We start from the raw sequence: 21,191 nt of genomic DNA on the forward strand, positions 1-21,191 counted from the left end.
CTTGCTCATCGAGTAAAGAAAGGTGATCCTCTGCTCAATAGAGCCTGGCCCAAGAGACTGAATTCTCTGGAAGCCAGTCCCCAAATTGTGGAAGTTCTTCTCTAACTTGAAGAGTAGCAACCTAGACTTCCGGGAGATAAGGTTTATTTTAGTTTTATCCGTACAATTATCTAACAAAGAAAGTAGTCTACTAATGTACTCTAGGTTTGCTAATTAGATAGGGTAGTTGACTTATTTGTTAGAGAGAAGAGGATGCTTGTGTATGGATGAAAAGAGCTTAGGATGAAGATGTGGGACTAGACAAACAAGCCAGCCATTTGCCTTCTGTAAAATGGAATACAGAAGTGAGAGTTAGTCTAGTCTGCTCGCTCTGCCGTCATCCAACAAGCTCTGTAACACTAGCTAGCACTTAAGCCCTCTATAGCATTTTTTTTATATTTTTATTTTTTTATTTTTTTACCTCTGAACAGTAAACTAGTCACTTAACTTTCTAGCAAAGTAAGTAGGCGCATCTCTTCCCTCGTCGAGCCAACTATTCACTTCCTCTCTTGGTGGTAGAGGTAATTTTTATTTCCTCTAAGGAGTGAGTAAACTTTGTTCACCACTTATTACGTTCTTTCCTTAGATTCCTTGAAAGCGAGGGTGTGGAACAGAGGTTGCTAACAAGTAAACGAGTAAATATTGCGTAAATGAACGAAATGCTGTTGGCATGTTTGAGCTTCTAGATGATGATGTAAGGCGGAGTCATCTCCATGAGTTGGGAGTTAGTCTGTAGGGGTGCTTGTCCTTAACTTTGAAACGGAAGTGAATGGAGCAAAAACACCTCTAATGTTTAGTTTAGGTAGTGCTCTACTTGCTCTACCAGGGAAGTACTCTGACTCATCAATATCTCTTCTTTTTAACTTGCCTTGTTATTGTAGGAGGATTCATTAGCATTAGTTGTGGCATGAGTGATTACTGATTCACCTTCTTACATCTGTGATCATGGACCTCTTCTCTTCTCTTTTGTTGATTGTTCTATTCTCCTTGCTCTAAGACCTTCACTAGCAAGCTCTTTATTACTTGGTACTCTCCTCAAAATAAGAAGGCCTTCCCGTTTTTTCTCTTTTGTCTCACCTTGAGGCGTACGCTTAGGAAGAAGAAAAACAATGTCTAAGAAAAGTTTTGTTATCTAATTCCATGGCTCAGGCCCTCACAAGAAGAAGTTTGAGAATGGAGAATGGCAAGAAAAGACATTTCCTTTTATTTGACGACATCGTGTTGGTAAAGCAAAGGAATGTCGAGACTACTAACAATCTCAAGAAGGCAATCCATTGCTAATAGAAATGACTCCTAAGGAAGAGGGCCCCCTCTGGAGAATGTGTTCTTGTGGTAGAAGTAGTAGATGCAGACAACAAGACACGTCTTCGTTTGATAACTAGGATAAATAAAAGACACCCAACATAAAGGCATAGATTTGATTCTAGGTTGGAAAAAAAGGATATCTATTAAAATAAAGGAATTTGTGGTAGATTGATTGATTTCTTGTCTTGCTCTTGCAACCCTTTGGCCGCCAATGTTGCCATTTTATATGACAAAGCAATATGGTACATGGAATGGCCTGTATCGCACTTTATCTTATAGGTACTATTTTTTTCTAGTAATGGTATTCAAACTCATCTTGTGAGAGGTTAAAAGGAGAAAAACACAACTGTGAATATTGACATTTTTTAATGTGTTTTTTTGGGATTTTAAAGGAAGGTCTTATATAATGTACTTATATAACATTAAGGCCCTATTTCGGAACAACTTTTTTGGCTAAAATAGCCAATACAAGAAAAAAAAAGTTAAAATAGTCAATTAGACAAAATGTTACATCCTACACATCAATCAATCACTTTTTTTTCTCACAATCATCTATTCAACTATCAAAAAAAAAAAATCTACAAATCATTCCAAACTCAATGTTTTTTTTTAATCTTAAAAAATGGCTAAAAAGTCAACTAAAATAGTTAAGTTTCCAAACGAGGCTTAAGTTTCACCTCAAGTTTTTAGCTTTGTGAAGTCCCAAGTGTAACCAAATGACCAAAATACTCATTGGTATATTGTGTATTACCTTGTTTTGATCCCTTCATTCCAAGTTGACAAAAGGCAGTCCCTCACCTATTAAATTCCTTATGGCCTGTTTGGTACAGTTTATTATAAGTTAACAGTTGATAATTAGAAAATAGAAAGTCAAAAGCACCCTTCTCCGAACTTCTAGATAATCAACTTTTTTTAGCTTATTCAAGTTATTTCTACCTTATAAGTTGTGATGACCCCGCCACGAATAATATTTTATTTGGTTAATTAAGGAGATTTGAGATTTTAATTAGTCGTTATCCTAATTTAATTTAGGATTTATGAGAATTGTGGAATCTGATTCATATATGATTCTATTAAAGATTTATTTTAAAATTAAAAATTAAGGGTCCAAATGACTTAAGGAAGTGAAATTAAAAAGTTGAATCAATTTAATTTTAATTACGGACCCATTTGGGAGTTTAATTAAATATTCGATTCAGTTTTGTAAAATTGAGATTCGATTAATTAGGTCCGAATTGGAGTTAATTAAGTTAATTAAATTATGAAGATTGAGAATTGTTATTATTACGAATTAAATTAACTTATGGGGTGTCTAATTTGAATATGTAATTTAATTGACGGAAATTTAGAGTCTGATCAGAAATTGAAGGCCTAATGATTTGAGAAATCAAAATTGATGATGACAATAAATTTAATTTAATATTTGGAGCTTTTGGGAGTTTGATTAAAAATCTGACTCAGATTGATAAATTTAAATATAATTAATTGGGCTTTAAAGGAATTCAAATTAGACCAATTAAATTAAGTGGGATTTGTGATTAGTCATGATTGATTTAATTATGTGTTAATCAAGATTTATTAAGACTAATTGTTGCTTAATTAAATTAATTTTGATCATACATTAAATTGTAGAATAATCTAAAATTGAGGGTGTATTTGGAGGTGGGTGTGCAGAGAAATCTGTGTGTGCAGAGAAAGCTGTGGGTGTATGTGTATAAGTGTGAATATAAGGAGAGAGAGTAGGCAACTTCTTCCTTTCTTTGTGCTGGGTAAAACCGTGAGTTAGAGAGAGAGAGAGAGAGAGAGAAAGCTTTGTGCTGGTGGGTTTGAAAGAAATTCAAGAAAGGAAAATGCAAGATCATCAAGAAGCTATCAATTAAAGATTAAAGGTAGGGATTTCAATCTTGATTTTTGAAGAATTCATGTATTACACTTGAAATTAATGATGAGTTTGAATTCAATTTCATATAATTTGGAAGAAATTAGAAAACAAAGATGAAGATATTAAGTTAGGTTCATGGTTATGGAAATTAATTGTTTTGGGTTTAATGTTGTGATCTTGCATGAAATTAAGCCTCATTGTTACATGCATGGGCAAACTCTAGAAGATTAATACTTTAATTAAACATGCATTATAAAATTTCAAGGGTTTGAGATTTTAATTCATGTTTAAAAGGCTTATGGATTTGAATTTGGGTCTAATATGGAGAAAATAAATTAAATCTAAATTTGGACAAATTTGAATATAAATTATAAGTTATATTTGAGAATCAAAAATTAGTTTGATCTTGATTTAAATTTCTTACATGTAAATATTTTTGAAAGGGCTTTATAGCTTAAATTTATGTTTTATAAAATAAAGAAAGAAGAGTGTTGGAATTATTATATTCATGAAATTATTGGTTTACTGATCAATTTGATGGTCGTTTTGGAGATTGAGATTTGAGTTAATCTAGGTTTGAATGTGATACAAAAATTGGTGATTTTGGTGTTAGGAAATTTATATGTTGAAATTGATTTGATAAATGGTGGATTGGGTATCTCTATGTTCAATAAACGATTTTAGAGGAATTTTATTCATGATTGAAGTGGTTTTACCTAAGTTGTTGGGTTTATGAAAATGTTGATTTTTGACTTTTGTTGTTTAATTGATGGTGGTATTGTGCATATAAATTGGTTGGATATTTAAAAAGGTTAATAACTCAAAAATGTACAAAGGATGGGTGTTGTGGAGATTGGGTAAGTTGTTAGTTTGGGTGACTAGAAGTTGGAGTAGTTTTTTAGCTTGTCATTCCATAGCACGTCTTATTTAGGATCAATTCTGTAGATGTTGTAATTTTCATTGAAAGTTTTTCCTTAATATTATATCCTATTTACTAATTGTTAGGGTTGAAGGAAGGCGTCTCTACACCTCTTGGGAATTAATTCGTAGGGTTTCAAATATACGCTTTTGTTATTTTTGGAGGTGAGTATACACACCATGGAAATTTACCTTATCTCTATCTTTAATACAAAGTTTGAAAATATTTTTTGAATTAAAGGAAGTAACACATTTCATCATGATATTTGTATAAGAAGAAAATCTATAAATTTATTGAGGTCAAATGTTAAGCTTAAATAAATATATGATTTCATTTGTATAATGAAGCACTAATTTTTTTTATGAGAATTTATTTAAGTTGAGTCCTTCAAAGTTTATGATGATGATGATTAAATGACAATGAAACGTCATGCGAGAGTATTTATTTTTATTGATCATATAACCGAATATAGCCTTTGGGGCCACAAGGGCCGAAATGCTTTGGGGTCCTGGGGACCGAAATGTTTTAAGGACCATAAGGGTCATTGTACATAAGGGGTCCTAGGGACCGAAACATTGAAATGAGAATTGAAGTGCTACGATGACATGAGTTATGTTCCTATGATTATGTTTTGGGTAACGGTACCATCACCACCTACGTCGCGAGGTAACGCGACCCTAAGGCTATGTAGTGGTTCCTATGATGGACATGAAATCTTAAGGTATTGAAAAGTTGTATTTTTGTTTACTTTCCTTATTCAAATGTATTTTTCCTGCATTATGAGATTCTTTGGAAAAATCTTGATAACGGTTTATGCAAAATTTTCTCAATTTTTAAAAATTTCAGTCCAATTAAGCTCTTGTATTTATTATCTTATTTTGAACCTAATTGGAAGGAGCAAGCTTTATAACTCCATGGGATTGGTATACTCATTGGGCTCTAGCTCATTTTTTTTTTAATTAATTTTTTTTTTTTCCGGATTTCTGGACTTTTGTGTGGCTCGTCTCAACTTGGAAGATTAGAGTTTCTGGAGGATTAAATGTGAACATCTGGTAGTCGAGGTTTTGCTTAGGGTCACTGTAGTATGTAGTTTTATCCTTTGTTTTATGAAGTAGGTTGATTGTAAATATTTGCTTGTGAAGTTGGATATATTGATGGATTCACGAATAGTATGATTTATTATGGAGGGTAGTGGTGCATGGGAACTATCTTAGTAACATGATGATATTTTTGTCTTTGAACGGATCATCTCATATATGTTGGCCAATCGAAGGGTCCTATGCACTATTGGTGATGTGATATAAGAACTAAACATGTGATTATTGTGTACAAGCATTATAGCATTGGAGTGTGCCCTCTTGGCGGGGGTTGCCTTGCCGAGATTGAGTTGTGACATAAGTTGTAAGTAGAAGTTGCACCAAACGATATAAGCAGCTTAGATAACCTGCACCAAACAACCCTTAGTCACTAACAACCTTGCTAGTTGGCTATCGTAATTGGAATCTTGCAAGGTTTGCGAGATTTGTGTTGTTATGATGAACTAGCACATTGAATAACTTTCCCATCTTGTCCTAAAACCAATTGAGGTAGTTGCTGATGCTTATCGTCTGCTGCACAACTAGCACATTATGTTGTCATGATGTGCATATCGTGAGAACTGTGTTTTTCAGGTAAACTAGCATATTGAATACCTTTGCCATCATGTCCTAAACAAATTGAGGTAATCGATGCATATCATATATTGCCATCCAGTCGTTTTCGTCACTAACGCCATACAAGAGCCTACATGAGCAACACCAAGAAAAGCCCATACACGTGCCGCCACAGGTTCTTGATAAGCTAAACAAACTCAAACTAATAGTCTTTACTCATGGGATGAAGTTAGCAAAGCATTGGATGAGATACTGGAGACTTATCGAGTGGTGTTCGACCCTTTTTTTTCTTGTCAACTGCGAAAAATTGTGAATTGGAGGAAGTTTAGTAGTTTTGAGAAATTTCTCATGTTTTGCAATTGAAAAGTTTCACTGTTTTAATTTGAATCGAGAAATTTCATAGTTTTGAGTAATTTCTCAGTTTTAGTTTTTATTTCTATTTTTACATAATTTCTTATTCAATATGGATCTTCTTTGTTTGATCTCGATAAATAAATTTCATAAATATCAAATTTAGAGATTGGATGCATAGAATGAAAGATGATGTTTTGAAGATTGACAAAAAAAAATTAAATAAAATAAAATAAAATAAATAAAATTAAAATTAAAATTAAAAAAAATTAAAATTACCTAACAGCTGAACACACCTTTGACACCCTTGCGCATCTTAAATATAAGGGTGAAGCCATCTGACAATAGATGATAATTTAAAAAGGCTTTTAATCTCCCAAACAGTTTTTAATGTGAGTTAACAAACTTACGTTAGGACCTATCCTTTGATAAGTTCTTATAGTTCAATGTTACACTAATTATTCATATTATTTTGGCCCTCTAATTAAGTAAAATGATGTAAAAAAATGCTAAATTTAAAATCTTCCTTTTCACTGATTTAATCTACCAAGTAACCTGAGAATACAACTAATTGTTAAGTAACCTACATCAACACAAAAATCCCTATTAAAGAAGATTTATGTAGTCGATCCTACTTGATTGGAACATAAGACTAATTTGATTTAGATTTAGTTTGATTTTGTATGAAGGTCTCACAACTTTCAAAATACTTATTATTCATCAAATGTTTTCCAAAAGTTGAGTTACATGGTATGAACCTTCTGTCCATTTACTTGATATGAAAAATGAGATCAACTAATGTCAAAATGTCAACTTGATAAAAGAGTGGGATGCAACATGAGTAGTGCCAGCATGAGCTTTTTGGTTCGTAAGCAAACTTTTATGATGGATTCTTCATACATATTAAAAAAAAAAATGAAAAAATTGTGAGTAAATAACAAGTACTCACATCCACATAAAATTTACTTGTATATATAATTGCTTAAATTATATGCTAAAATTTGCTTCCGTACATTAGATTTAAAGAAATCATTATAAGAACTCAAAAACATAAAATCTGGTCTTGTTTTATAGTTTAACAAAATCTAGTTTATAACGAGAAAAAAAAAAGAAGCCAAAAACAAAATCCAAAGTCATAATAAAAATGAACTAGATCCAGTGAAAAATTACTATGAAACTCATCTATATATTTGTTCCAAAAAAAAAACTCATCTATATATCTTGAATTTTAGATTCCATTCTTTTCTTGCTAAATGTAAATGAAATGGCTCTTTGGATGTTGGACTTGAATAGAGACCCTCATTTGAATGAGGATTAAAAGGATAATTTTATTCTATTTATGAGTAAAAAATTGGGGCTTTTAGCAGTGATTTGTGCGCTTATGCACAAGGCCAACCTTGGTGGATCATGAATCACCCCTACAACAATAATATTTGGAGTATAGCGATCCCGGGTTTACCCTTGTTGTACAGTGATCCGGACATGTGTCCGTGGATGTTGGTAGTTGTTTATTTCCTAGTTTGCATCCTCTTTACTTTGTATTTTGAGTTATGGGATGTGTTGGGCAGGTTTGTTACAGGTTGGTTGTGCTTGGGAGCCTAGTGTTGCTGCCCAGATTTTTGGTCCTTCCCTCGAGCGAGGAGTTTGTCGCTCGAGCGAGAGTTGTGTTGCACCTGGTTCTGGACCTGAGAGTTGTAGTTTCTGGCTCGAGCGAGCTTTTCGTGGCTCGAGCGGTCTGGGTTTTTCTTCGCTCGATCGAGAACTTCTTGGCTCGAGCGAGAGTTTTCTGTGTCTGGTCGCTCGAGCGACCAATCCTTCGCTCGAGCGAGCGTGTTTTATATCAGCGCACAGCAGCGTCTAAAACATCACTTTTTCACTTCTTTTCTTTGAGCAAACCCTTAATCCGACACTCTGTCTCTCTAAACTTGCACTCTCTCTAAGGTTTGATCTCCCTAGGGTGTGAATCTAGCCTAGGGCCTTTGTTAAAAAGGTAGAGGGTGTTGAGAGCTTCAATTTAATCTGAAAAAGTTTGGATTTGGAGCAAGTTGATCTTGGAGTCTTCATCTCCTTTTGGGCTAAAACTTCGAGGTAGGGATATCCTACTCCTCTCTATGGGTTTTGTCTTTAAATTTTGGTATTTTGAGATGTTGGGCTTGGTTTGGTAATTTTGTGAAAGTTTGGGGCTTTTGTGTAATTTTACAAAAGTTGGGGTTTTATTCATAATAAACCTAGATGCATGTTTGGCATAGAAAAATGGAATGATTGTTGAATCATTGATGAAAATGGGACCTAAGGGTTGAAATGGTAATTATGAAAAATGGCCTAATTACATTGTTTAATTAATTGGGATAATTAATTGGTGGGAAATGAGGAAATGAAATGTTGATTGGATATCCATTTGTGCATTTATTTTCTGTTTTAGAAATAACTGCTTTGGGCTATCGGTGGAGGATAGTCGAGATTGTTGTAGACAATGCATGATGATTAGGTAAACGGAAACTAATCAATGGAATGTGTCATGGAACTTGACGGTTGATAGAGTACATTAATTGTGTGTATTGCGTGATTGTATATAGAACCAATGTGTTTATATTCGTTATGTGTAGAGGAGGAGATAGGGGATGTACTCCGCGGTTTAGGGGAAGATAGGGGATGTACCTCTAAACCGGATAGGTATTTGGAGGAGATAGGGGATGTACTCCGTAGACAGAGCTCATATGCTTGTCTAGAGAAGTGAAGATAGAGCTCATATGCTTATCTTTGTGAAGTGAAGTGTGGATACAGCTTGTATGCTTATCTGTGGATATTGTTGATGTACATATCTGTTGTAGAGTGTGGATACAGCTTGTATGCTTATCTGTGGATATTGTTGATATACATATCTGATGAGAATGTGGATATAGCTTTTATGCTTATCTGAATGTGAGATATAGTTTTTATACATATCTGTGGAAATGATGATAGAGCTAGCATGCTTATTTGTTGAAAAAGGGAAAATGAAAAGTAATTGGGACTTGTAAGTCATTGACATAAATATGTAATTTATGTGATTGTATCAGTGTTGACCAACTATCAATTGCTAATGTTTTAGTCATTGTCCATGGTTGGTTTAGTGTATTTTTACTGGGCTGTGGCTCACCCTATATGGGAATATCATTTTCAGGTACAGGAAGCATGCCACCTCCAAGGACATAGCTGGGAGGCTAGTGGCGGGCATAGTTTTGTCGTTTTACTTTTGGTGTATTACATGTAATTTCAAGCCAAGGGCTTAATGTGTAAACGAGTTAGAACTCTTGTTGTAACCAAGTGTTAACTTGGAAAGCTGTAAGCCCGTAGGGCATTTTGTTAAGAGGTTAACATGTAATACTTATGTCTTGGAATTCTAATGAATGAAAGGAATGCGGTTAGTTTATATGTAAATGCATGTCTTATCTGATGGGTTTAATGTTATTATTTTGAGGGCGTTACAACTTGGTATCAGAGCGTACCGGGTTCGAATACTTTGGGTACGTGGGAAGTGATTAGGATCACAATGGGTTTGTCTCGCTTGATAGAGACTTAGATGTGGTATCATATGCTATGTGCTTAAGTGATAACATGCTTATGTGACTATGTGGGTATGGGATTTAATTTCTAGGATGTTGATTGGATCCTTGAGTTTCTGGGAGTCTTGTTGGAAAGGCACTTGATCAATGCTATTTCTAACCGGAACTCTAGTAACGTCTTGGGACTATCATTATCCGGAAATGAAATTCGTAAGTGCTTATGTGTTTATGTGCTTATGTGGAGTGAATTACTGTTGTCCATGCATTAGGACGTGAGTGATTAGTTTCGGCACACCTATGAATGTGCTAACGTTCTGTGTCGCCTTTATTAGGATGTCAGGACGAGGAAGAGGTGCTAGGCGTGGTAGACCTGCGAGGCAGGAAGTACCGTTACCGGGTGAGATTCCGGCAGTGCAGGAGGGAGTTGGGCAGGCCAATGTGGCCGAGCCAGTGGGTCAGCAGGCTATGGGTGCCTTGGCCAGAGAGATAGCGGGAGCTTTGGGTATTCTTAGAGCTGGGAATCAGGCAGCTGAGACAGGGCCTTCCTTCTTGAAGAGGGAGTTCTTTCGGTGTAATCCGGACGAGTTTATCGGGGATCCTAAAGAACCGCTTAAGGCAGATGAATGGCTCGAACAGACAATGAAGACGTTTGAGATGCTTGGCATCGAGGACGGAGCACTGAAAGTGACCTTGGCATCCTTTCAACTGAAGGGAGATGCGGGTCAATGGTGGAAGTACGAGAAAGCTCGTGTTGGTGGTACTTGGGAGGCGTTTATGAATGCTTTTCAGGAGAGGTTTTTATCAGCAGCAGCTAGGGAGAAGCTGAGGGATCAGTTTAGCCGGCTTAATCAGCAGGGCTTGTCAGTGGCCGAGTTTGAGGCTACTTTTACCAGTCTGTCTAGGTTTGCACCTGAACTGGTGGCGTCTGAGGAACGCCGTTGCTATGAGTTTGAGCGGAAGTTGAGGCGGGGCCTCAAGTTGAGAGTTGGTGGGTCTTATATTCGAGATTATAGACACCTAGTGGATGCTGCAGCTCATATGGAGCTTATGATGCAGGAGGAGGATGAGGGTCAGAGAGGCTCCAAGAGGAGCCAGGATAGTCAGAGTGATGGCAGGAGACAGAAGGGTAATAACCCTCAGCAGTCTCAGGGTGCAGTCTCTAGATCGACCTTTCCAGTGCCTAGTGTAGGCTCGGGGAGAGGCAGTCAGGGAGAATTCACTTGTTACAAGTGTGGCCAGATGGGTCACAAGGTTTCAGTTTGCCCGCAGAAGGGTGGGGGTCAGAAAGCTGCTTCTTCTTCAGCTAGACCGCAGAGTCAGAGTTTGGGCAGGGGGCAGCTCTTGATTTGTTATCAGTGTGGACAACCTGGGCACATGAAGAGGTTTTGCCCACAGTTGGGTGCCACTTCGGGAGCGTCTGGTTCTAGGCAGACGCAGGGTTTTCAGCCAGCTCAGTCTGTGCAGGCCTCGAGGGCCAATCCGGGAGCTTCGTCATCCCAGTCTGTGCAGCAGTCTTTTGCTCCGAGAGGTGAGCAGGTAGACCAGGGGCCTACGGGGCGCGTGTATGCTGTTACCGCGCAGGATTTAGTACCAGCTCCATCAGTAGTGAGAGGTACTTTTCTGTTTTGCAACTCGGTTGCTAGTGTGTTGATAGACACGGGTGCATCTCATTCTTTTGTATCTGCTGCATTTGCATCTGTTTTGAAATTGGAGTTAGCACAGTTAGCATCTCCTATTTGTGTGGTATCGCCTTTGGGCGGTGAGTTGATCCTGAAACAGGGTGTTAGAGGATGTGATATTGAGGTCGCCGATTATAGGCTTCCTTTTCCATTTGTTGTCATGCCCATGAAGGGTTTTGATGTTATTTTGGGTATGGACTGGCTATCGTCATACCGGGCTGTTATTGATTGCTACCGCCAGAGGGTCACGTTATGTACCTTGAGCGGGGAGTGGTTCCATTTCTTGGGAGACCGGGTTGGTAGTGTTTTGCCACCGGGGTATGATTCGCGAGGGCGAAGTGAGCTTAGTAGTCTACTTGCTAGCTTTGAGAGTGGTGAGAGTGGTGAGACCCAGCATGTATTGCCGAGGGTGGTTTGTGAGTATCCGGATGTTTTTCCCGAAGATCTTGTTAGTTTGCCACCTCACCGAGAGATAGAGTTCTCTATTGATTTAGTGCCTGGTACGGCGCCGATTTCTATGGCACCTTACCGTTTTGCTCCAGCAGAGTTGGTTGAGTTGAAAGTTCAGCTCCAGGAATTGCTCGATAAGGGCTTTGTTCGCCCTAGTGTTTCACCGTGGGGAGCACCGGCACTCTTTGTTAAAAAGAAAGATGGTGCCTTGAGATTGTGTATAGACTACTGGAAGTTGAATCGGGCTACGGTTAAGAATAAGTATCCTATGCCCCGTATAGATGATTTGTTTGACCAGTTGAAGGGTTCCCGTTGTTTCTCTAAGATAGACTTGAGATCGGGTTACCATCAGTTGAGGGTCAGGGAGGAAGATATTCCTAAGACGGCATTCCGTACGCGGTATGGCCATTACGAGTTTCTGGTGATGCCATTCGGGCTTACCAATGCACCGGCAGTCTTTATGGACTTGATGAACCGGATTTTCCGGGAGTTCTTAGACCGATTTGTGGTCGTCTTCGTGGACGACATTCTTATCTATTCGCCTTCTGAGGAGGAGCACGAGGCACACTTGAGAGTGGTGCTTGAGTTACTTAGAGCCCATAGACTGTATGCCAAGTTTGGGAAGTGTGAGTTCTGGCTGGGGGAAGTCAAATTCTTAGGCCATGTGGTATCCGGGGAAGGGGTGTCTGTTGATACATCCAAGGTTGAGGCAGTGCAAGATTGGGCACAGCCTAAGAGTGTATTTGAGATCCGCAGTTTTCTGGGATTAGCTGGGTATTACCGTCGGTTTGTGAAAGATTTCTCCAGGTTAGCGTCACCGTTGACTAGACTGACTCGGAAAGGAGTCAAGTTTGTGTGGAGTGAGACTTGTGAAAAGTCGTTTCAAGAACTGAAAGTTAGATTGACCACCGCTCCGGTGTTGATTATTCCGGAGAGAGGGTTGGGTTATGCGGTTTATTGTGATGCCTCACGAGAGGGTTTGGGTTGTGTGTTGATGCAAGAGGGGAAAGTGGTAGCTTATGGCTCACGTCAGTTGAAAATACACGAGAAGAGTTACCCTACTCACGACCTAGAGTTAGCAGCAGTGATCTTTGCCTTGAAAATCTGGAGGCACTACCTTTATGGTGAGAGGTTCGAGGTATTCTCGGATCATAAGAGTTTGAAGTATCTGTTTACCCAGAGAGACTTGAATTTGAGGCAGAGGAGATGGATGGAGTTCATCGAGGATTATGATTTTGAGTTGCACTATCATCCGGGAAAGGCCAATGTTGTGGCCGATGCCCTTAGTAGGAAAACCATTAGTGATGTAGCTTGTATAGCCATCCGGGAATGGGAGATGTTGGGAGCACTGGGCGAGTTTGATTTGCTACTGGGCGAATCTGTCGAGGCTGCGGCCTTGTTTTCTGTTGTTGCGCAGCCTACACTTGTGATTAGAGTGTTAGAGGCACAGAGAGGTGACCTTGAGGTAGAATCCCTCCGAGAGAAGATCTCCAGTGGGAAAGTTGAGAAGGGTTTAACGGTGTATCCCGACCTGAGTGTGAGATACCGAGACCGTTTGTTTGTACCGGAGGCTTGCCGAGAGGAGGTACTCCGAGAGTTTCACCATTCGCGCCTTGCGGTGCATCCGGGAGGTACTAAGATGTATCAGGATTTGGGTCGCCAGTTTTGGTGGCGGGGTATGAAAAGAGATGTGGCTGTTTTCGTATCGAAGTGCCTTACTTGCCAGCAAGTGAAGGCCGAGCATCAGAGGCCAGCGGGTTTGTTGCAACCCTTGCCTATTGCCGAGTGGAAGTGGAAGCATGTCACAATGGACTTCGTTGTAGGTCTTCCGAGGACTCAGCGGGGTAGTGATGCTATTTGGGTGGTTGTAGACCGGTTGACTAAGTCAGCGCACTTTATTCCTATGCGCGTGAGAGATTCGGTAGATCATCTTGCCGATTTGTATATTCGGGATGTAGTGAGATTGCACGGGGTCCCAGTGACGATCGTCTCAGATAGAGATCCTCGTTTTACTGCTAGGTTGTGGCAGAGTTTGCAAAGTGCCTTGGGCACTAAGTTGACCTTTAGTACGGCTTATCATCCTCAGACTGACGGGCAGTCCGAGCGTACTATTCAGATCCTCGAGGATATGCTTCGGGGTTGTGTCCTGGACTTCAGTGGGACGTGGGAGAGGCACTTGCCATTGGTAGAGTTTGCCTACAACAACAGTTTTCAGTCTAGCATCGGTATGGCACCGTTTGAGGCCTTGTATGGCCGACCGTGTAGGTCTCCAATTTGTTGGGCCGAGGTGGGTGATGCACCTTTGTTGGGTCCGGAGTTGGTTAGGGAGACGACGGAGAAAGTTGAGCTTATCCGTAGGAGGCTTGTTACAGCCCAGAGTCGACAAAAGAGTTATGCCGACCGTAGGAGGAGGCCTTTGGCGTTTGAGGTAGGTGATCATGTCTTTCTGAAGATATCACCTAGGCGAGGCTTGATGAGGTTTGGGAAGAGTGGAAAGTTATCCCCTCGGTTTATTGGTCCTTTTGAGATCCTTGAGAGGATAGGTGAGGTTGCTTATCGGTTAGCCTTACCGCCGCAGTTGTCCGGAGTACATGACGTGTTTCATGTGAGTATGCTTCGGAAGTATGAGCCAGATCCATCACATGTGCTGGATTGGACTGATTTAGAGGTAGATGAGGATGCCTCGTATGAGGAGAGACCGGTTCAGGTCTTGGATAGGCGGGATCAGGTCCTGCGTGGCAAGACCATTCCTTTGGTGAAAGTCTTGTGGAAACATCACGGAGTGGAAGAAGCCACTTGGGAACGTGAGTTGGAAGTCCGAGAGAAATATCCGGACTTGTTTGTTGATATGTAATCTTGTATTTAAATTTTACATTTTGTTGAACTTAAGAGCTTTTATATATGTCATAAGTTGTAAAACATTGAGAATGTTTTGATTATTGGAAGCATGTTTTGGAACTTGCCTAATATGGTAGTTGGATGTAACACTATATATGTTGAATATATTGTTGACATTGGAAAGTTAGTGCATAATGTTGGTGCATGTTAATACTACATATGTTGTTTACATATTGTGATATGTCTCTTGTTAAAGGGATGGGATGACCGGTAATGGGTCGAAGTGTTGAATGTTCAATTGTAACATTGTTTAAAATGGAGGAAAATCTGTTTTTGAAAACTTGTGCTTAATTTCGGGGGCGAAATTCTTTAAGGGGGGGAGGTTATAGCGATCCCGGGTTTACCCTTGTTGTACAGTGATCCGGACATGTGTCCGTGGATGTTGGTAGTTGTTTATTTCCTAGTTTGCATCCTCTTTACTTTGTATTTTGAGTTATGGGATGTGTTGGGCAGGTTTGTTACAGGTTGGTTGTGCTTGGGAGCCTAGTGTTGCTGCCCAGATTTTTGGTCCTTCGCTCGAGCGAGGAGTTTGTCGCTCGAGCGAGAGTTGTGTTGCACCTGGTTCTGGACCTGAGAGTTGTAGTTTCTGGCTCGAGCGAGCTTTTCGTGGCTCGAGCGGTCTGGGTTTTTCTTCGCTCGATCGAGAACTTCTTGGCTCGAGCGAGAGTTTTCTGTGTCTGGTCGCTCGAGCGACCAATCCTTCGCTCGAGCGAGCGTGTTTTATATCAGCGCACAGCAGCGTCTAAAACATCACTTTTTCACTTCTTTTCTTTGAGCAAACCCTTAATCCGACACTCTCTCTCTCTAAACTTGCACTCTCTCTAAGGTTTGATCTCCCTAGGGTGTGAATCTAGCCTAGGGCCTTTGTTAAAAAGGTAGAGGGTGTTGAGAGCTTCGATTTAATCTGAAAAAGTTTGGATTTGGAGCAAGTTGATCTTGGAGTCTTCATCTCCTTTTGGGCTAAAACTTCGAGGTAGGGATATCCTACTCCTCTCTATGGGTTTTGTCTTTAAATTTTGGTATTTTGAGATGTTGGGCTTGGTTTGGTAATTTTGTGAAAGTTTGGGGCTTTTGTGTAATTTTACAAAAGTTGGGGTTTTATTCATAATAAACCTAGATGCATGTTTGGCATAGAAAAATGGAATGATTGTTGAATCATTGATGAAAATGGGACCTAAGGGTTGAAATGGTAATTATGGAAAATGGCCTAATTACATTGTTTAATTAATTGGGATAATTAATTAGTGGGAAATGAGGAAATGAAATGTTGATTGGATATCCATTTGTGCATTTATTTTCTGTTTTAGAAATAACTGCTTTGGGCTATCGGTGGAGGATAGTCGAGATTGTTGTAGACAATGCATGATGATTAGGTAAACGGAAACTAATCAATGGAATGTGTCATGGAACTTGACGGTTGATAGAATACATTAATTGTGTGTATTGCGTGATTGTATATAGAACCAATGTGTTTATATTCGTTATGTGTAGAGGAGGAGATAGGGGATGTACTCCGCGGTTTAGGGGAAGATAGGGGATGTACCTCTAAACCGGATAGGTATTTGGAGGAGATAGGGGATGTACTCCGTAGACAGAGCTCATATGCTTGTCTAGAGAAGTGAAGATAGAGCTCATATGCTTATCTTTGTGAAGTGAAGTGTGGATACAGCTTGTATGCTTATCTGTGGATATTGTTGATGTACATATCTGTTGTAGAGTGTGGATACAGCTTGTATGCTTATCTGTGGATATTGTTGATATACATATCTGATGAGAATGTGGATATAGCTTTTATGCTTATCTGAATGTGAGATATAGTTTTTATACATATCTGTGGAAATGATGATAGAGCTAGCATGCTTATCTGTTGAAAAAGGGAAAATGAAAAGTAATTGGGACTTGTAAGTCATTGACATAAATATGTAATTTATGTGATTGTATCAGTGTTGACCAACTATCAATTGCTAATGTTTTAGTCATTGTCCATGGTTGGTTTAGTGTATTTTTACTGGGCTGTGGCTCACCCTATATGGGAATATCATTTTCAGGTACAGGAAGCATGCCACCTCCAAGGACATAGCTGGGAGGCTAGTGGCGGGCATAGTTTTGTCGTTTTACTTTTGGTGTATTACATGTAATTTCAAGCCAAGGGCTTAATGTGTAAACGAGTTAGAACTCTTGTTGTAACCAAGTGTTAACTTGGAAAGCTGTAAGCCCGTAGGGCATTTTGTTAAGAGGTTAACATGTAATACTTATGTCTTGGAATTCTAATGAATGAAAGGAATGCGGTTAGTTTATATGTAAATGCATGTCTTATCTGATGGGTTTAATGTTATTATTTTGAGGGCGTTACATGGAGCAACCTCTACTATAAGGGTTAGAGTGTGGTGGAAGACAACCACTAGTCTTACTGTAAGCTTCACCACTTGCACCACCATTGCATACTAGTTGATTTCTCTTTAAAGCTACTGGTGATATGTACTTCTTCGTCTCCAGAAACCTTCGGCTTACCTCTGACTCCATCACCATCTCCAAGTCGACATTACATTCTGCTATCAATCCGTTGCATTGTACTATTGCATCACTTGTCATAGACAGAGAAACATCAAGACAAAGAAGGCAAAGGAGTAGAAGAAAGTAGAGATGGAGATTGTACAATTGCATCACTGGTCATAGACAGAGAAACATCAAGACAAAGAAGGCAAAGGAGTAGAAGAATGTAGAGATGGAGAGGTATAATGGTAGGGCTTGTTTCCATGGCTTCTGTGGCTTTACTTTGCTCCTTCCCATTATGAAGCACTTATAATGGAAATGGAGAATTCAAACTTTTTAAAAGGATGATAGTGGAAGCCACACTAGATGCTGATGGATCACACTTTTACCAACCTTGTGGCCTTAGTTACTATAATAATGCCTTTTTTTATTTGAAAAAAAAGTAAGTTTTTTTTTGTTGGGAAGTATTTTTAGGTTGTGTTTGACTTTTGAATTTGTAGAAAAAATTATGAAGAATAATGAAAAATAGGGGAAAAAAAAACCTTATACTTTATTTATTTATATTGCATTGATTAAGAGTTTTGTAAGTATGATTAATTCTTGATTGCAAATGTGGTTTTCAAGGTGTGTTTGGTTATGAGGCTTTGTGGGATTTGGTTGTGAATTGAAGTGATTTTGATTACGGGGCTTTGTGCTGTTTTATTATGAGCTATAATGGCCTTGGTTATGAAGTTTTTGTCGTGCTTTTGAAGTGAATCACTTTGGCTTTGGTTATGATCCAAATTCGTAGAAGTTATAAATCATTATGACAGAAATTTTTAATGCATACCGTATGTATCTTTCAGGAGTGCGTAGAGTTTCAAAAATTTTGTAAGTAGATTCTATTGATACATTGTTAAATTTTATTTTTTATATTTTTTTTGGGATAAAATATGATGTCCATAAAATTATGGTTGTTTCTTCTCTTTAATGATTATCAATTTATCAGTGCCGCTGATGCTGACATTTTTAGCTCATCAAAACATTCAAGTATGAAAAAATTGTCCAACATAAATCCACTAATATAAACAAACTTAACAAATATAAAATAGACCCTAAACACATAAGAAGCAAAGACATACACAAGTGAAAAGAACCAAATTCAAGCTCTCTTACGAGATGCATAGACTCTTTGCTAACGGGTTAACTCATCAAAATCCGAGTCAAACATTGATCCACTCCATCATACATCAGAATTTAAAGTTAGAACATCATCAATATCCGAATGGCTCAGTTCATCAATACAGAAGACGTTATTTAAAGTTAGAACATCATAAGTATCCGAATGGCTCAGTTCATCAATAGAGAAGACGATGTTGCTCGGTTCATCAATAGAGAAGACGTTGTTGCTCAGTTCATCAATAGAGAAGACGTTGTAAGAACTAGGTTCGGTCATAGATAACTCAACACCAATCTCGATACGAGTCTCCCAAGTCTCCTGCAATTGCAATGCTAACTGCAGACTCGTTACCACATCATCCATCGAGGGTCGTTGGATTACCTGAAAAAGAATACAACTCAATGCAATCTTGACAAACTCCTTGAAGCATTCTGGTGCTATTTTCCCAATCAGATATGGATCAATGACTTGATCAATGGTTTCTCTTTTGCAGCTACTTTTGGACCAACGGTCAAGGGGGTACTCGTCACCTTCATACAGGCTAAAAGTACGTAACTTCTTGGCACACAATAATTCCAACAACACCATACCAAATGAATATACATCAGATTTTGCTGTCAATTTTCCATGTATGGCGTACTCTGGTGCCATATATCCATAAGTGCCACAAATCCTTGAAACTGTAATTGATTCATTTGCAACGTCATTGGGTATTAGCTTAGAGATTGCAAAATCAGTCACTTTTGCAACCCAATTCTCGTCCAACAGAATATTGGCTGGCTTTACGTTGCAATGGATAACTCTATGCTTCACACTCGAATGGAGATGTTGTAGTCCTCTTGCTACACCAATGCAAATCTTGAGTCGCTCTTTCCACAAAGGTGGATCGCTGTTTATGTTGAATAAATGATCTTCCAAGGATCCATTTGTCATGTAATCATACACGCCCATTAACTCTGGTTTCTCATTGTAGAATCCAATTAGAGAGACTATGTGGGGGTGACTGTCGAGTAGGGAGTGTACCTCAATCTCAACCCTAGCTTCTTCCCAGAGTTGCAATGATTTCAACTCCTTGAACCTTTTGATCGCAACAATACCAGTTTCCCCATCCAAATACCCTTTGTACACCTTGCAAAGACAACCTTTTCCGATCAAACGATCCTCACTGAAATCATTTGTGGCTGCTCGAATATCAGCCAGTGAGAAGCGACGGAGTTGTCGGGTGACACAATCTGGAAGTGGTTCCCAAAATGAATCATTTGATGGTCCACTCTTAAAACCATTCTCCTTTCTCTCCCTCCACCAATGATTCATACCTTTAGGCACAGTTGCAATACCCTGAAGCACCTTTCCGATTATTCCCCCTGATTGTCCTTTACGTTGTGACAACAATGCAAGATCAAGAGTCCCCACCACTTCAGCCATTGTAGGCCTTTCCTTTGAACCAGTATGTAAACAATTGTAGGCAACTTCTACAAAGTACTTTAGACTTTGTGGTGTTATTTGCCCAATCAATGAGGGATCAATGATTCGATCAACCTTTCCCTTTCTAATGTGTCGTTGAGCCCAAAGGATTAAACTAATTTCCTCCTCCTCGAGTCTTGTATCCACCGGCGGCCTCCCGCAGAGAACTTCCAACAACACCACACCGAAGGCATACACATCAGATTTCTTGGTTAGTCTCTGGGTATAGAAATAAACTGGATCAAAATACCCAAATGTACCTTTGACTTTTGTGCTAACATGGGTTGCTGAATTGCTTGTACTGCCTTTGGACAGCCCAAAATCTGAAATCTTGGCTACGCAATTCTCATCCAACAGAATGTTTGTGGTCTTCACATCTCGGTGTATGAAACTTTGATCGGTTCCGGTATGAAGGTAGTCTAACCCTCGTGCTGCACCGATGCAAATGTTGAGCCTTCGCTCCCATGTTAGATGAAAAGTACTAATTTTATAGAGATGATCGGCTAGGGTCCCACGAGCCATATATTCGTAAACAAGGATCATTTCTTGGCAGTCGTTGCATTGGCCGATCAGAGAAACAAGATGAGTGTGTCGGAGCTTAGACAGCATCTTGACCTCATTCCAGAACTCCTCTGCGCCTTGATTGGACTCTGCTTTCAACCTCTTTATGGCAACAGCTGTAGCACCGTTGTCGATGAACCCCTTGTATACCTTACCAAATCCGCCAATCCCAATAACTAATTCTTCATTAAAATTGTTGGTCATTGATTGTATCTCAGCTAGTGAAAAGCAACGGCATGAGTACTCAAATTCAATCACAACGCTTGAAATTGCATCATCAGCACTTAAACCAGACATATCTTGGCACGAGTACTCAGATTCAACCAGAACGCTTGAAATTGCATCAGCACTTAAACCAGACATATCTTTGATATTTGGGAGCCTAAATATATGAAAGAATATACCAGTAACACTAGAAGATGATCAAAGATGAGTTATTGAGAGATGAGAAAGAGAGAGTGGACTCTGACCGATTGAAACACGAGTTAATCTAAGTTGCGGTCAATCAATGTAGCACGCCGACGACTTGATTTAGGCAATACATACAGAATTTTTAAAAATAAATTTTTTTTAATTTTAATTCGTACTATTTTAGTCTGAGGATTCAAGTCATAAATTTAATTTTTAGTTTTGTTTAGAAATACTTTCACGTGCTAAATTTTTAAGGAGAGATTACTTTACTGCACAGTTGAAATAAAATATAAAAAAAAAATTATAAAAAAATGTGGGATGTAATTGATTATGTGATTGAAGGATTGGAGACGCCTCTAATTTGAAATGGTTCATTTCTTTTT

At 38.9% G+C, this 21,191-nt stretch overlaps 1 protein-coding gene and 1 long non-coding RNA gene across 3 annotated transcripts; one reads left to right on the forward strand and one right to left on the reverse strand.

Annotated features, from left to right (window-relative positions):
* Nucleotides 1–3,048: 3,048 nt before the first annotated feature.
* Nucleotides 3,049–7,587, forward strand: LOC145795110 (uncharacterized). 2 transcript variants are annotated; one of them, XR_014335347.1, is made up of 3 exons: nt 3,049–3,233; nt 4,232–4,309; nt 7,513–7,587. It is a non-coding gene; the product is annotated as an uncharacterized LOC145795110 (long non-coding RNA). The 2 variants fall into 2 exon arrangements; XR_014335346.1 differs by having other exon boundaries at nt 3,060–3,233; nt 7,516–7,587.
* Nucleotides 7,588–18,253: 10,666 nt separating this feature from the next.
* Nucleotides 18,254–21,028, reverse strand: LOC114255982 (uncharacterized). Its single transcript, XM_028195533.2, has one exon. The coding sequence runs from the start codon at nt 20,758–20,760 to the stop codon at nt 18,436–18,438; it is 2,325 nt and encodes a 774-aa protein (XP_028051334.2). The 5' UTR covers nt 20,761–21,028; the 3' UTR covers nt 18,254–18,435.
* Nucleotides 21,029–21,191: the final 163 nt, after the last annotated feature.

This window comes from Camellia sinensis, chromosome 7, assembly GCF_055761805.1.
Source record: "Camellia sinensis isolate YWXY chromosome 7, ASM5576180v1, whole genome shotgun sequence".
NCBI classification, from domain to species: domain Eukaryota; kingdom Viridiplantae; phylum Streptophyta; class Magnoliopsida; order Ericales; family Theaceae; genus Camellia; species Camellia sinensis.

Excerpts from the sequence above, each read along its gene's own strand:
- LOC114255982 (XM_028195533.2), bottom strand. The coding sequence starts at position 20,760 with ATGTCTGGTTTAAGTGCTGATGCAATTTCAAGCGTTCTGGTTGAATCT.